The following is a 12,232-nucleotide window of genomic DNA, read 5'->3' as shown; positions in this document are numbered from 1 at the left end:
CTCCCCCTGTTCTTCAGTGAGGAGTTTGTATGATCTCCCCTTGTTCTACAACGAGAGTGAGTGGAGTTTGTATGATCTCCCCCGTCCTGCAGTGAGAGTGAGTGGAGTTTGTATGATCTCCCCCTGTTCTTCAGTGTGGAGTTTGTATGATCTCCCCTTGTTCTACAACGAGAGTGAGTGGAGTTTGTATGATCTCGCCCTGTCCTGCAGTGAGAGTGAGTGGAGTTGGTATGATCTCCCCCTGTCCTGCAGTGAGAGGAGTTTGTACAATCTCCCCCTGTCCTGCAGTGAGTGTGAGTGGAGTTTGTATGATCTCCCCCTGTCCTGCAGTGAGTGGAGTTTGTATGATCTCCCCCTGTTCTGCAGTGAGAGTGAGTGGAGTTTGTATGATCTCCCCCTGTTCTGCAGTGAGAGGTGTTTGTATGATCTCCCCCTGTTCTGCGGTGAGAGTGAGTGGAGTTTATATGATCTCCCCCTGTTCTGCAGTGAGAGTGAGTGGAGTTTGTATGATCTCCTCCTGTTCTGCAGTGAGTGGAGTGGAGTTTGTATGATCTCCCCCTGTTCTGCAGTGAGAGGAGTTTTTTTTTATGATCTCCCCCTGTTCTGCAGTGAGTGGAGTTTGTATGACATCTCCTGTTCTGCAGTGAGTGGAATTTGTATGATCTCCCCCTGTTCTACTGTGAGTGGAGTTTGTATGATCTCCCCCTGTTCTCCTGTGAGTGGAATTTGTATGATCTCCCCCTGTCCTGCAGTGAGAGGTGTTTGTATGATCTCCCCCTGTTCTGCGGTGAGAGTGAGTGGAGTTGGTATGATCTCCCCCTGTCCTGCAGTGAGAGTGAGTGGAGTTTGTATGATCTCCCCCTGACCTGCAGTGAGTGAGAGGAGTTTGTATGATCTCCCCCTGTCCTGCAGTGAGAGTGAGTGGAGTTTGTATGATCTCCCCCTGTTCTGCAGTGAGAGTGAATGGAGTTTGTATGATCTCCCCCTGTTCTGCAGTGAGTGGAGTGGAGTTTGTATGATCTCCCACTGTTCTGCAGTGAGAGGAGTTGTTTTATGATCTCCCCCTGTTCTGCAGTGGGTGGAGTTTATATGACATCCCCCCGTCCTGCAGTGAGAGTGAGTGGAGTTTGTATGATCTCCCCCTGTTCTTCAGTGAGGGGATTGTATGATCTCCCCTTGTTCTACAACGAGAGTGAGTGGAGATTGTATCATCTCCCCCCGTCCTGCAGTGAGAGTGAGTGGAGTTTGTATGATCTCCCCCTGTCCTGCAGTGAGTGTGAGTGGAGTTTGTATGATCTCCCCCTGTCCTGCAGTGAGTGTGAGTGGAGTTTGTATCATCTCCCCCTGTTCTGCAGTGAGTGTGAGTGGAGTTTGTATGATCTCCCTCTGTTCTGCCGTGAGTGTGAGTGGAGTTTGTAATGATCTCAGCCTATCCTGCAGTGAGAGTGAGTGGAGTTTGTATAATCTCCCCGTGTCCTGCAGTGAGTGAGAGGAGTTTGTATGATCTCCCCCTGCCCTGCAGTGAGTGTGAGTGGAGTTTGTATGATCTCCCCCTGTCCTGCAGTGAGTGTGAGGGGAGTTTGTATGATCTCCCCCTGTTCTGCAGTGAGTGAGAGGAGTTTGTGTGATCTCCCCCTGTCCTGCAGTGAGAGTGAGTGGAGTTTGTATGATCTCCCCCTGTCCTGCAATGAGTGTGAGTGGAGTTTGTATGATCTTCCCCTGTCCTGCAGTGAGTGTGAGTGGAGTTTGTATGATCTCCCGCTGTCCTGCAGTGAGTGTGAGTGGAGTTTGTATGATCTCCCCCTGTTCTGCAGTGAGTGAGAGGAGTTTGTATGATCTCCCCCTGTTCTGCAGTGAGTGAGTGGAGTTTGTATGATCTCCCCCTGTTCTGCAGTGAGTGTAGTGGAGTTTGTATGATCTCCCCCTGTTTTGCAGTGAGAGGAGTTTTTTATGATCTCCCCCTGTTCTGCAGTGAGTGTGAGTGGAGTTTGTATGATCTCCCCCTGTCCTGCAGTGAGTGGAGTTTGTATGATCTCCCCCTGTTCTGCAGTGAGAGTGAGTGGCGTTTGTATGATCTCTCCCTGTTCTGCAGTGAGAGGTGTTTGTATGATCTCCCCCTGTTCTGCGGTGAGAGTGAGTGGAGTTTGTATGATCTCCCCCTGTTCTGCAGTGAGAGTGAGTGGAGTTTGTATGATCTCCCCCTGTTCTGCAGTGAGAGGAGTTTGTATGATCTCCCCCCGTCCTGCAGTGAGAGTGAGTGGAGTTTGTACGATCTCCCCCTGTTCTTCAGTGAGGAGTTTGTATGATCTCCCCTTGTTCTACAACGAGAGTGAGTGGAGTTTGTATGATCTCCCCCTGTTCTTCAGTGAGGAGTTTGTATGATCTCCCCTTGTTCTACAACGAGAGTGAGTGGAGTTTGTATGATCTCCCCCTGTCCTGCAGTGAGAGGAGTTTGTATAATCTCCCCCTGTCCTGCAGTGAGTGTGAGTGGAGTTTGTATGATCTCCCCCTGTCCTGCAGTGAGTGGAGTTTGTATGATCTCCCCCTGTTCTGCAGTGATTGAGTGGAGTTTGTATGATCTCCCCCTGTCCTGCAGTGAGAGTGAGTGGAGTTTGTATGATCTAGCACTGTTCTGCAGTGAGAGGTATTTGTATGATCTCCCCCTGTTCTGCGGTGAGAATGAGTGGAGTTTGTATGATCTCCCCCTGTTCTGCAGTGAGAGTGAGTGTAGTTTTGTATGATCTCCCCCTGTTCTGCAGTGAGTGTAGTGGAGTTTGTATGATCTCCCCCTGTTCTGCAGTGAGAGGAGTTTTTTTATGATCTCCCCCTGTTCTGCAGTGAGTGGAGTTTGTATGACATCCCCCCGTCCTGCAGTGAGAGTGAGTGGAGTTTGTATGATCTCCCCCTGTTCTTCAGTGAGGAGTTTGTATGATCTCCCCTTGTTCTACAACGAGAGTGAGTGGAGTTTGTATGATCTCCCCCGTCCTGCAGTGAGAGTGAGTGGAGTTTGTATGATCTCCCCCTGTTCTTCAGTGTGGAGTTTGTATGATCTCCCCTTGTTCTACAACGAGAGTGAGTGGAGTTTGTATGATCTCGCCCTGTCCTGCAGTGAGAGTGAGTGGAGTTGGTATGATCTCCCCCTGTCCTGCAGTGAGAGGAGTTTGTACAATCTCCCCCTGTCCTGCAGTGAGTGTGAGTGGAGTTTGTATGATCTCCCCCTGTCCTGCAGTGAGTGGAGTTTGTATGATCTCCCCCTGTTCTGCAGTGAGAGTGAGTGGAGTTTGTATGATCTCCCCCTGTTCTGCAGTGAGACGTGTTTTTATGATCTCCCCCTGTTCTGCGGTGAGAGTGAGTGGAGTTTGTATGATCTCCCCCTGTTCTGCAGTGAGAGTGAGTGGAGTTTGTATGATCTCCTCCTGTTCTGCAGTGAGTGGAGTGGAGTTTGTATGATCTCCCCCTGTTCTGCAGTGAGAGGAGTTTTTTTTTATGATCTCCCCCTGTTCTGCAGTGAGTGGAGTTTGTATGACATCCCCTGTTCTGCAGTGAGTGGAATTTGTATGATCTCCCCCTGTTCTACTGTGAGTGGAGTTTGTATGATCTCCCCCTGTTCTCCTGTGAGTGGAGTTTGTATGATCTCCCCCTGTCCTGCAGTGAGAGGTGTTTGTATGAGCTCCCCCTGTTCTGCGGTGAGAGTGAGTGGAGTTGGTATGATCTCCCCCTGTCCTGCAGTGAGAGTGAGTGGAGTTTGTATGATCTCCCCCTGACCTGCAGTGAGTGAGAGGAGTTTGTATGATCTCCCCCTGTCCTGCAGTGAGAGTGAGTGGAGTTTGTATGATCTCCCCCTGTTCTGCAGTGAGAGTGAATGGAGTTTGTATGATCTCCCCCTGTTCTGCAGTGAGTGGAGTGGAGTTTGTATGATCTCCCACTGTTCTGCAGTGAGAGGAGTTGTTTTATGATCTCCCCCTGTTCTGCAGTGGGTGGAGTTTGTATGACATCCCCCCGTCCTGCAGTGAGAGTGAGTGGAGTTTGTATGATCTCCCCCTGTTCTTCAGTGAGGGGTTTGTATGATCTCCCCTTGTTCTACAACGAGAGTGAGTGGAGATTGTATCATCTCCCCCCGTCCTGCAGTGAGAGTGAGTGGAGTTTGTATGATCTCCACCTGTTCTTCAGTGAGGAGTTTGTATGATCTCCCCTTGTTCTACAACGAGAGTGAGTGGAGTTTGCATGATCTCCCCCTGTTCTGCAGTGAGTGGAGTTTGTATGATCTCCCCCTGTCCTGCAGTGAGAGGAGTTTGTATAATCTCCCCCTGTCCTGCAGTGAGTGTGAGTGTAGTTTGTATGATATCCCCCTGTCCTGCAGTGAGTGGAGTTTGTATGATCTCCCCCTGTTCTGCAGTGAGAGTGAGTGGCGTTGGTATGATCTCCCCCTGTTCTGCAGTGAGAGGTGTTTGTATGATCTCCCACTGTTCTGCGGTGAGAGTGAGTGGAGTTTGTATGATCTCCCCCTGTTCTGCAGTGAGAGTGAGTGGAGTTTGTATGATCTCCCCCTGTTCTGCAGTGAGAGGAGTTTGTATGATCTCCCCCCGTCCTGCAGTGAGAGTGTGTGGAGTTTGTACGATCTCCCCCTGTTCTTCAGTGAGGAGTTTGTATGATCTCCCCTTGTTCTACAACGAGTGTGAGTGGAGTTTGTATGATCTCCCCCTGTCCTGCAGTGAGTGGAGTTTGTATGATCTCCCCCTGTTCTGCAGTGATTGAGTGGAGTTTGTATGATCTCCCTCTGTCCTGCAGTGAGAGTGAGTGGAGTTTGTATGATCTCCCACTGTTCTGCAGTGAGAGGTATTTGTATGATCTCCCCCTGTTCTGCGGTGAGAGTGAGTGGAGTTTGTATGATCTCCCCCTGTTCTGCAGTGAGAGTGAGTGTAGTTTTGTATGATCTCCCCCTGTTCTGCAGTGAGTGTAGTGGAGTTTGTATGATCTCCCCCTGTTCTGCAGTGAGAGGAGTTTTTTTTATGATCTCCCCCTGTTCTGCAGTGAGTGGAGTTTGTATGACATCCCCCCGTCCTGCAGTGAGAGTGAGTGGAGTTTGTATGATCTCCCCCTGTTCTTCAGTGAGGAGTTTGTATGATCTCCCCTTGTTCTACAACGAGAGTGAGTGGAGTTTGTATGATCTCCCCCGTCCTGCAGTGAGAGTGAGTGGAGTTTGTATGATCTCCCCCTGTTCTTCAGTGTGGAGTTTGTATGATCTCCCCTTGTTCTACAACGAGAGTGAGTGGAGTTTGTATGATCTCGCCCTGTCCTGCAGTGAGAGTGAGTGGAGTTGGTATGATCTCCCCCTGTCCTGCAGTCAGAGGAGTTTGTATAATCTCCCCCTGTCCTGCAGTGAGTGTGAGTGGAGTTTGTATGATCTCCCCCTGTCCTGCAGTGAGTGGAGTTTGTATGATCTCCCCCTGTTCTGCAGTGAGAGTGAGTGGAGTTTGTATGATCTCCCCCTGTTCTGCAGTGAGAGGTGTTTGTATGATCTCCCCCTGTTCTGCGGTGAGAGTGAGGGGAGTTTGTATGATATCCCCCTGTTCTGCAGTGAGAGTGAGTGGAGTTTGTATGATCTCCTCCTGTTCTGCAGTGAGTGAAGTGGAGTTTGTATGATCTCCCCCTGTTCTGCAGTGAGAGGAGTTTTTTATGATCTCCCCCTGTTCTGCAGTGAGTGGAGTTTGTATGACATCCCCTGTTCTGCAGTGAGTGGAATTTGTATGATCTCCCCCTGTTCTGCTGTGAGTGGAGTTTGTATGATCTCCCCCTGTTCTCCTGTGAGTGGAGTTTGTATGATCTCCCCCTGTTCTACAGTGAGAGGAGTTTTTTTTATGATCTCCCCCTGTTCTGCAGTGAGTGGAGTTTGTATAACATCACCTGTTCTGCAGTGAGTGGAATTTGTATGACCTCCCCTGTTCTGCAGTGAGAGGTGTTTGTATGATCTCCCCCTGTTCTGCGGTGAGAGTGAGTGGAGTTTGTATGATCTCCCCGTGTTCTGCAGTGAGAGTGAGTGGAGTTTGTATGATCTCCCCCTGTCCTGCAGTGAGTGGAGTGGAGTTTGTATGATCTCCCACTGTCCTGCAGTGAGAGTGAGCGGAGTTTGTATGATCTCCCCCTGTCCTGCAGTGAGTGGAGTTTGTATGATCCCCCTCTGTTCTGCGGTGAGAGCGAGTGGAGTGTGTATGATCTCCCTCTGTCCTGCAGTGAGAGGAGTTTGTATGATCTCCCCCTGTTCTGCAGTGAGAGGAGTTTTTTATGATCTCCCCCTGTTCTGCAGTGAGTGGAGTTTGTATGACATCCCCTGTTCTGCGGTGAGTGGAATTTGTATGATCTCCCCCTGTTCTGCTGTGAGTGGAGTTTGTATGATCTCCCCCTGTTCTTCTGAGTGGAGTTTGTATGATCTACCCCTCTTCTGTGAAATATCCGAATGGCCGCTTTGCTTCGTGACATCTTTGCACCAGCACAAAGGCAGTCCAGCAGTGTGGACTCATCCCCATCGGTCCCTTCTGTATGGGATAGAGTGTTGTCCCCTCGCACGCGTATGTTTTCTCGAGGTGCTCCGGTTTCCTCCCACACGTATCAACATTGGCTGAAAGCATCTAAATATATGGACACCTCCGTATTGTCAGGCAGTTGCAATAATGATGCTGTTATTTTAAAAAAACTTATTTTATTCGTAGCACAATTGGGATTATACTTGAGGAAAATATATAATAAAGATTATTACTGTCGAAATGCTATGCTACAGATGCACTCTGCAAATCCACGGATCAAGTTTAAGACGAATTGATAGAGCACCTTCACTCAAGGCGCTTGACAGAGCTCACACAACGGTGCCACAGAATTAATGGGATGATGAAGTGGGCAGGCCGTACCAGGCTTGAGGAATGAGTGACAGCGAAAGAGCGCAACTCCGAGATCACGGAAGTGGAGGGGAGTGATGGAAGAGAATGTGCAGAACTGGACAATTTGTAAATCGAGAACAGGATATTAAAGGGACGTTCACCTTTTAGAAAGCTCGGCAACTTTTTAGGCAAATTTCGAGAAAAGGTGACAGAAGCCTAGGGAAGATAAAGACGCAAGGAGTCCGTGATGAGAGGCAGCGCGGAGAGAGGCGACAATGAACGGAGCAGCAGCCGCAAGATGACGCGGGGACAGAGTGCTCGTTGTGAAGGGTCACACACGGGGGACTGACAGAGGAGTGTTGCTGCACAGCTCTCGTGTCGATCCATTGATGTACGAGGGCCTCCGTCCCCAATTGCCATGCCAGTTGAAATTAATAAGCCGAAACTAACCCAGTCGTGCCTCGGACGCTCAGCGAGTCGCAATTCGTGGGAATGCAAGTGCTCGTCGTCCCCATGGAGATTCGTCGCTTCGCGGGAACGTGGAATTTCCACCGCTGGCTCAGGCCACCGATGGGAGGAGCCTCCACCACCCTTAGCTCGATGGAGCTGGGTACCAGACGCCCCGATCTCTGACACAAGAAGTTGCCACACCGTGTTTTATTAGTCAGTTCATTAATTTGTTTTATTCTGAAAAAAACCACTACAGTAATTTTCAGTGATACAGGTATTAACCGATATGGGTTTTTTTTTTAAACACCGGATTATTTCAACAAATTCTGCATCAAAAACAGGCGCAGTTACACAAATGCATTAATGCCTAAGCCCTACAAAACTATTTTTCGCTGCAAAACAAATATTTATTTTAATACTTAAGCCATTACAAAGAAACGAAAATGTTAAAAATAATCTTTATTATTGATTTAATGGAGGCCGCGGTTAATTTTTATTATTTTTTATATTTATATACTTTCAGGAAGACCATACTGCACAGTTAGAACAAGTCCCACGTTCCCTCCACCGGATTAGAAAAACTCTGGAGAACCTCTCGCCGTCAACTCCTAGAGGTCCCCCGCTACGGATACAGCAATGGAACGTTCTTGTCGAGCAGCCTCCGGGCGGGCGGGTGGGCAGTGTACCTGTTTCATCTCACTTTGCAGCCCAAAGTGGAGCCTTAAAAAGCTATTCTAGAAGCCAGATCATGAACACCAAAGTCTGTTTTGCGGTTAAGGACACTGACAAGTCTTAAGTCCTTCTTCGTGTTTTTTTCCTCGCCCAAAAATATATATATTCTGTAGAGAGATGTGACGATGGGCATAGCGCAGTGTTCAGTTCTGCCCGGAAAACACCAGCGACGGGCGTAGAGCTCAGCTTTTGTTGTTCCGCTCGGTGCGATTCAAAAATCAGGGAAAGAAAAAAATGTACTTGCAGCAAAAACTTCATTCCGGCAACAGCAGCAGCAGCTCCATACAACAAATAAAGCCTGCGTGTCCATGCGTTCCTTCCGCGTCGTTTATAAATTGACAGCGCATCCCCAACGTATGGAGCGCAATTACTGTACAGGACAAAGCACCTTCCTTTATTAGGGTAAGACTGGCCTTTTGTAAGAAAATAAAAAAAGGGGGAGCCACCTCCTCCATTTATTTAATCGGGTCTTGCAAAAACGCGGACTCTTTCCCTCGGAATTCTGACGCTTTCTCAAAAGACGCAAACTCTCGTCGCTGCCGTCCCACGTGAGCGGGCGCATGGCAAACACAGCAGGGGGAGGGGGGGGGGCAAACGCCGTCGGCAGAGCCGGCGCCCAAACGGCCTGCGAAAGAAACTGGCGAGTCGATACATTGGGGCGGGGGCTAACGAGTCGATACATTGGAGCCCGGCGTTTGCGCCTCGTCGTTCCGAGCCCCACGTCTTGAGAGAGACCGACCCACCCATGAACGGGAACGTTCGCCACGTCATGCGGGGAGAACGTCACTGCGCTGGGCTAGGGCTGCACGCAGGTTTCACTTCGACGTGCCTCCTCCTCGTGTCGCAAAGAACAATGGCGAGCGGGGGGGGGGGTTAGCGGTGCCTCCGGCGGGCTGCAGGGAGCTCGACCGCACCAGGCCAGAATAAACCAGACCAGGCCGGAATAAACCAGACCAGAGCCAACCAGACGAGGTCAGGCTACACTAAAGTGGGTCAGACCAGAATACTACCAGGTCAAACCGGACCTAGCTAGAACAAACTAATATTGGTCTGACCAGAGTAGATTGATCAAAGCCAAGCCCAGACTAAACTAGGCATAATTAGGCCGATCAATCACCAGAATCACCCAAACCAGACCCAGGCAGATGGTACAGATGATGCCACACACCAGGCCAGGGTGGACAAAACTGAACAATGCCAGCCCTGTGAAGATGGCCAAATCAGATCGAGTACAACTGGGTCACAGAATCAGACAAAATGGAGCCACTTTAAGACCAGATCTGGACGCCCCACATAGGAGGACCAAACGATATCAAACCAGACCAGGTGAGGCGAGGTCATATTTTGCCACACCAGACAGGATCTTATCTGAATCAGACCAGCTTAAAAAGGGTAAAATCAGACCAAGTCTGGCTAGACCTAACCAGTCCATTCTGGGTCAGGACAGATCCAGCCACATCATATCGAATCTGACCAGACCAGTCCAGCGCCACCATAAAACAAATAGGCAAAGTCAGTCTAAACTACATCAGATCGGATGTATCCACGTGCAGATCAAAGAAGGCCAGGCCAGGGCACAGCAGGGCCAGGCCAGGCCACAGCAGGACAGGTCGAGAGCGTGTCGTCGGGCCGGGCCGGGTTGGGCCAAGCGAGCTCAGAAGACCTCGGCGTACTGCCCCTCCTTGGACTCGGAGTTGGTGCGCGTGCGGGCACGCGTGCGTCCGTCTTCGCCCGAGATGCTGGAGCTCCGCGAGGCCGTCCGTGACCGGGAGAGCCGTGTCAGCATGGCCGACGGCACTGCAGGCGCGCGGTGGGTGGCGGGGAGCGAGCGGGGGGAGGAGGGAGGGCACGAGAGGGAGCAGGGGAGGGAAGGAGACGGAAGGAGGAATCGGAGGAGGGGGGAGGTAGGGCACGGGGCGAGAGACGCAACGGGTGGAAACAAGGGGACACGACGGGCCGAGGATCACAACGAGTGGAGGAAATGCAGGCAGCACACACGCGGGAACACGGGTACGCGAGCGGCATGCAGGCGTGGTGCATCACGGGGCACGGCAAGCGCAGGAGGCGTCGTGCTCGCCGCAGGCCGGCCGCGGCGGACGGCCGTCGAGCGGGCGGGCGGCAGGCCGGCTCTGTTCAAGGCTCCACCGGATGCGCGCGGCTTCCCGCAAAACGGTGGCGTCCACCGAGACACCGTTGTTGGGACGCGGCTAGAAGAGCGGCGATCACACGAGCGTGCGTGCCGGCATCGCTCGTCAGATTGTTTAGGACAGCGGCTCTTGTACGCTGGTGTTCAAAATTTAAACGCTGCAGCATTAAACCACTGGAAGCCCAATCGGCTCCGAAGATGGAAAATTGTCCCTAACGCAAGGCGATTTTTTACTTTGCTATTGCGCAACATGTTAAGCAGTAATCTGGCAGCGTAGACAGGATAACAATTTAGAATTTATTGCTGGGAGCGGTGGTCTGACACCGGCACTTCTGGCAGCCGGCGTTAAGAGGTTCACGTAGATTTAATTTGTATGCGTCGAGACTCCCGTTACCCTTAAAGCGTCAATGAAACAAGTACCACTGCGGGAAGTCAACGGAAGTTGTCTCATGGCTAAAGCTGCTGTCACCACCACAGAAATGTGGAGTGTACACCACTGGCGGCTGCCACGGGGATAAACACTGCCCACCGTTGGTCGGGAAAGAGACGGTCTCGCTGCCTGCCGATGTTTACCGAGTGGAGTTGGCTATGGTGCGAGGCTACGGTGGCGAGTCCAGACCGCGAGGATACGGTGTACGCAAAGCGCCTGGGAGCAAAAGCAGCGGCGTGAAGCAGTCACGCTTGCTGGCCGGGCACCGGGTGCGCCATTCGGCCCATGCCAAACTCGGCGACTGCGAAGCCGTGCGGCCCAGACAACGACAATCACACAGGCGGCGGCGTTCGGTTAAACTGAAAATAAAAACACACCCACCGTGTTGAACCGCCAAATAAAAACACACCCACCGTGTTGAACCGCCAAATAAAAACACACCCACCATATTGAACCGCCAAATAAAAACACACCCACCGTGTTGAACCACCAAATAAAAACACACCCACCGTGTTGAACCGCCAAATAAAAACACACCCACCGTGTTGAACCACCAAATAAAAACACCCACCGTGTTGAAGCACCAAATAAAAACACACCCACCGTGTTGAAGCACCAAATAAAAACACACCCACTGTGTTGAACCACCAAATAAAAACACATCCCCGTGTTGAACCACTACGCCGCCCGTAGGAGGTCACAACGTTTCTCCTGCTGTGTCTCTCATCACGCTGCTCCGCTTCAGACATTCGCTCCCATCGTCGTTTCTGCCAAGCTCTGTGTAAAAACCCTCCCTCTATTAAAGTAATGTGTTGTTATACATATAGTTTTTTACAATGATGTGCAGTTTGTTGTTGGCCGCTTGATGTGTGACGTATTTGGGACTGTACTTGATAAGTCATTCGAAAAGTTACAAATTGAAAAAATTCCACTACAGAGCTCAACCAGCTGCACACGGCGGACCGTGCACAGCAGCAGGGCCATCGGTCCTCCGAGTGTCCGGCCTCGCTGGCCAACCGGAGAGGCCTGCAAGCGGCGACGTCTCCACTCAAGAGACGGTACCATCATGCGTGGGCATGGGTCCGGTAACCAAAATAACGTGAAGAGCCATTTTTGTTTTATTCGGTAAAAAACACAAAAAATTTCACGAGCTGCATTGCCTGTGAACACGAGACGGTGGTCTTTAATAAATAACGTCACGAAGCAGTCCTTGACGTGCGGCTCGGGAGAAGCAGGTTACTGACCCCTGTTCATCAGGGTGGGGTTATCACCCCCTCGCCCAACGACCCATTATCGGGCCTGTCAACAAGACGACGCCTCCACGGCTATTCCGTTAATTAAACGGAAGACGCGACCGTGAAACGCAAGCCGTGAAATCCCCCGCAATTCCACAAGCCGGGAGAGCAAGGCGACACCGAGTTGGCGTCTGGGACGCGTCTCCCTCCGAGCGACGCGACGGCGATGGGCGGCGTGCGAGCGAGCGGGACGCGGCTCCTCCGAGCCGTGTACTTACTGTAGCCCATTCCTTGGACGAAGTATTTGAAGGCTTCTGTGAGTTTGGCCGGCTGTAGGTCAACCACAAAGAGACATCGATCGTCAAGT

At 51.1% G+C, this 12,232-nt stretch overlaps 1 protein-coding gene across 2 annotated transcripts in view; it reads right to left on the bottom strand.

The window, feature by feature from the left end:
* Positions 1–7,527: 7,527 nt before the first annotated feature.
* Positions 7,528–12,232, bottom strand: part of LOC116954100 (protein NDRG3-like) — a 53,776-nt gene continuing 49,071 nt past the window's right edge. For both annotated transcript variants that reach the window (XM_076052065.1, XM_076052064.1), the window contains 2 exons: positions 12,144–12,195; positions 7,528–9,851 (listed from right to left, as the gene is read on the bottom strand). In XM_076052065.1, coding sequence (XP_075908180.1) covers positions 9,709–9,851; positions 12,144–12,195 — 195 coding nt within the window. In that variant the 3' untranslated portion in view covers positions 7,528–9,708. The remainder of the gene's footprint in view (positions 9,852–12,143; positions 12,196–12,232) is intronic.

Source organism: Petromyzon marinus, chromosome 54 (assembly GCF_048934315.1).
Source record: "Petromyzon marinus isolate PM22_M1 ecotype Great Lakes invasive population chromosome 54, UKy_Petmar_22M1.pri1.0, whole genome shotgun sequence".
Classification (NCBI taxonomy): Eukaryota; Metazoa; Chordata; class Hyperoartia; order Petromyzontiformes; family Petromyzontidae; genus Petromyzon; species Petromyzon marinus.
This window is presented reverse-complemented; position numbering and strand designations above follow the sequence as displayed.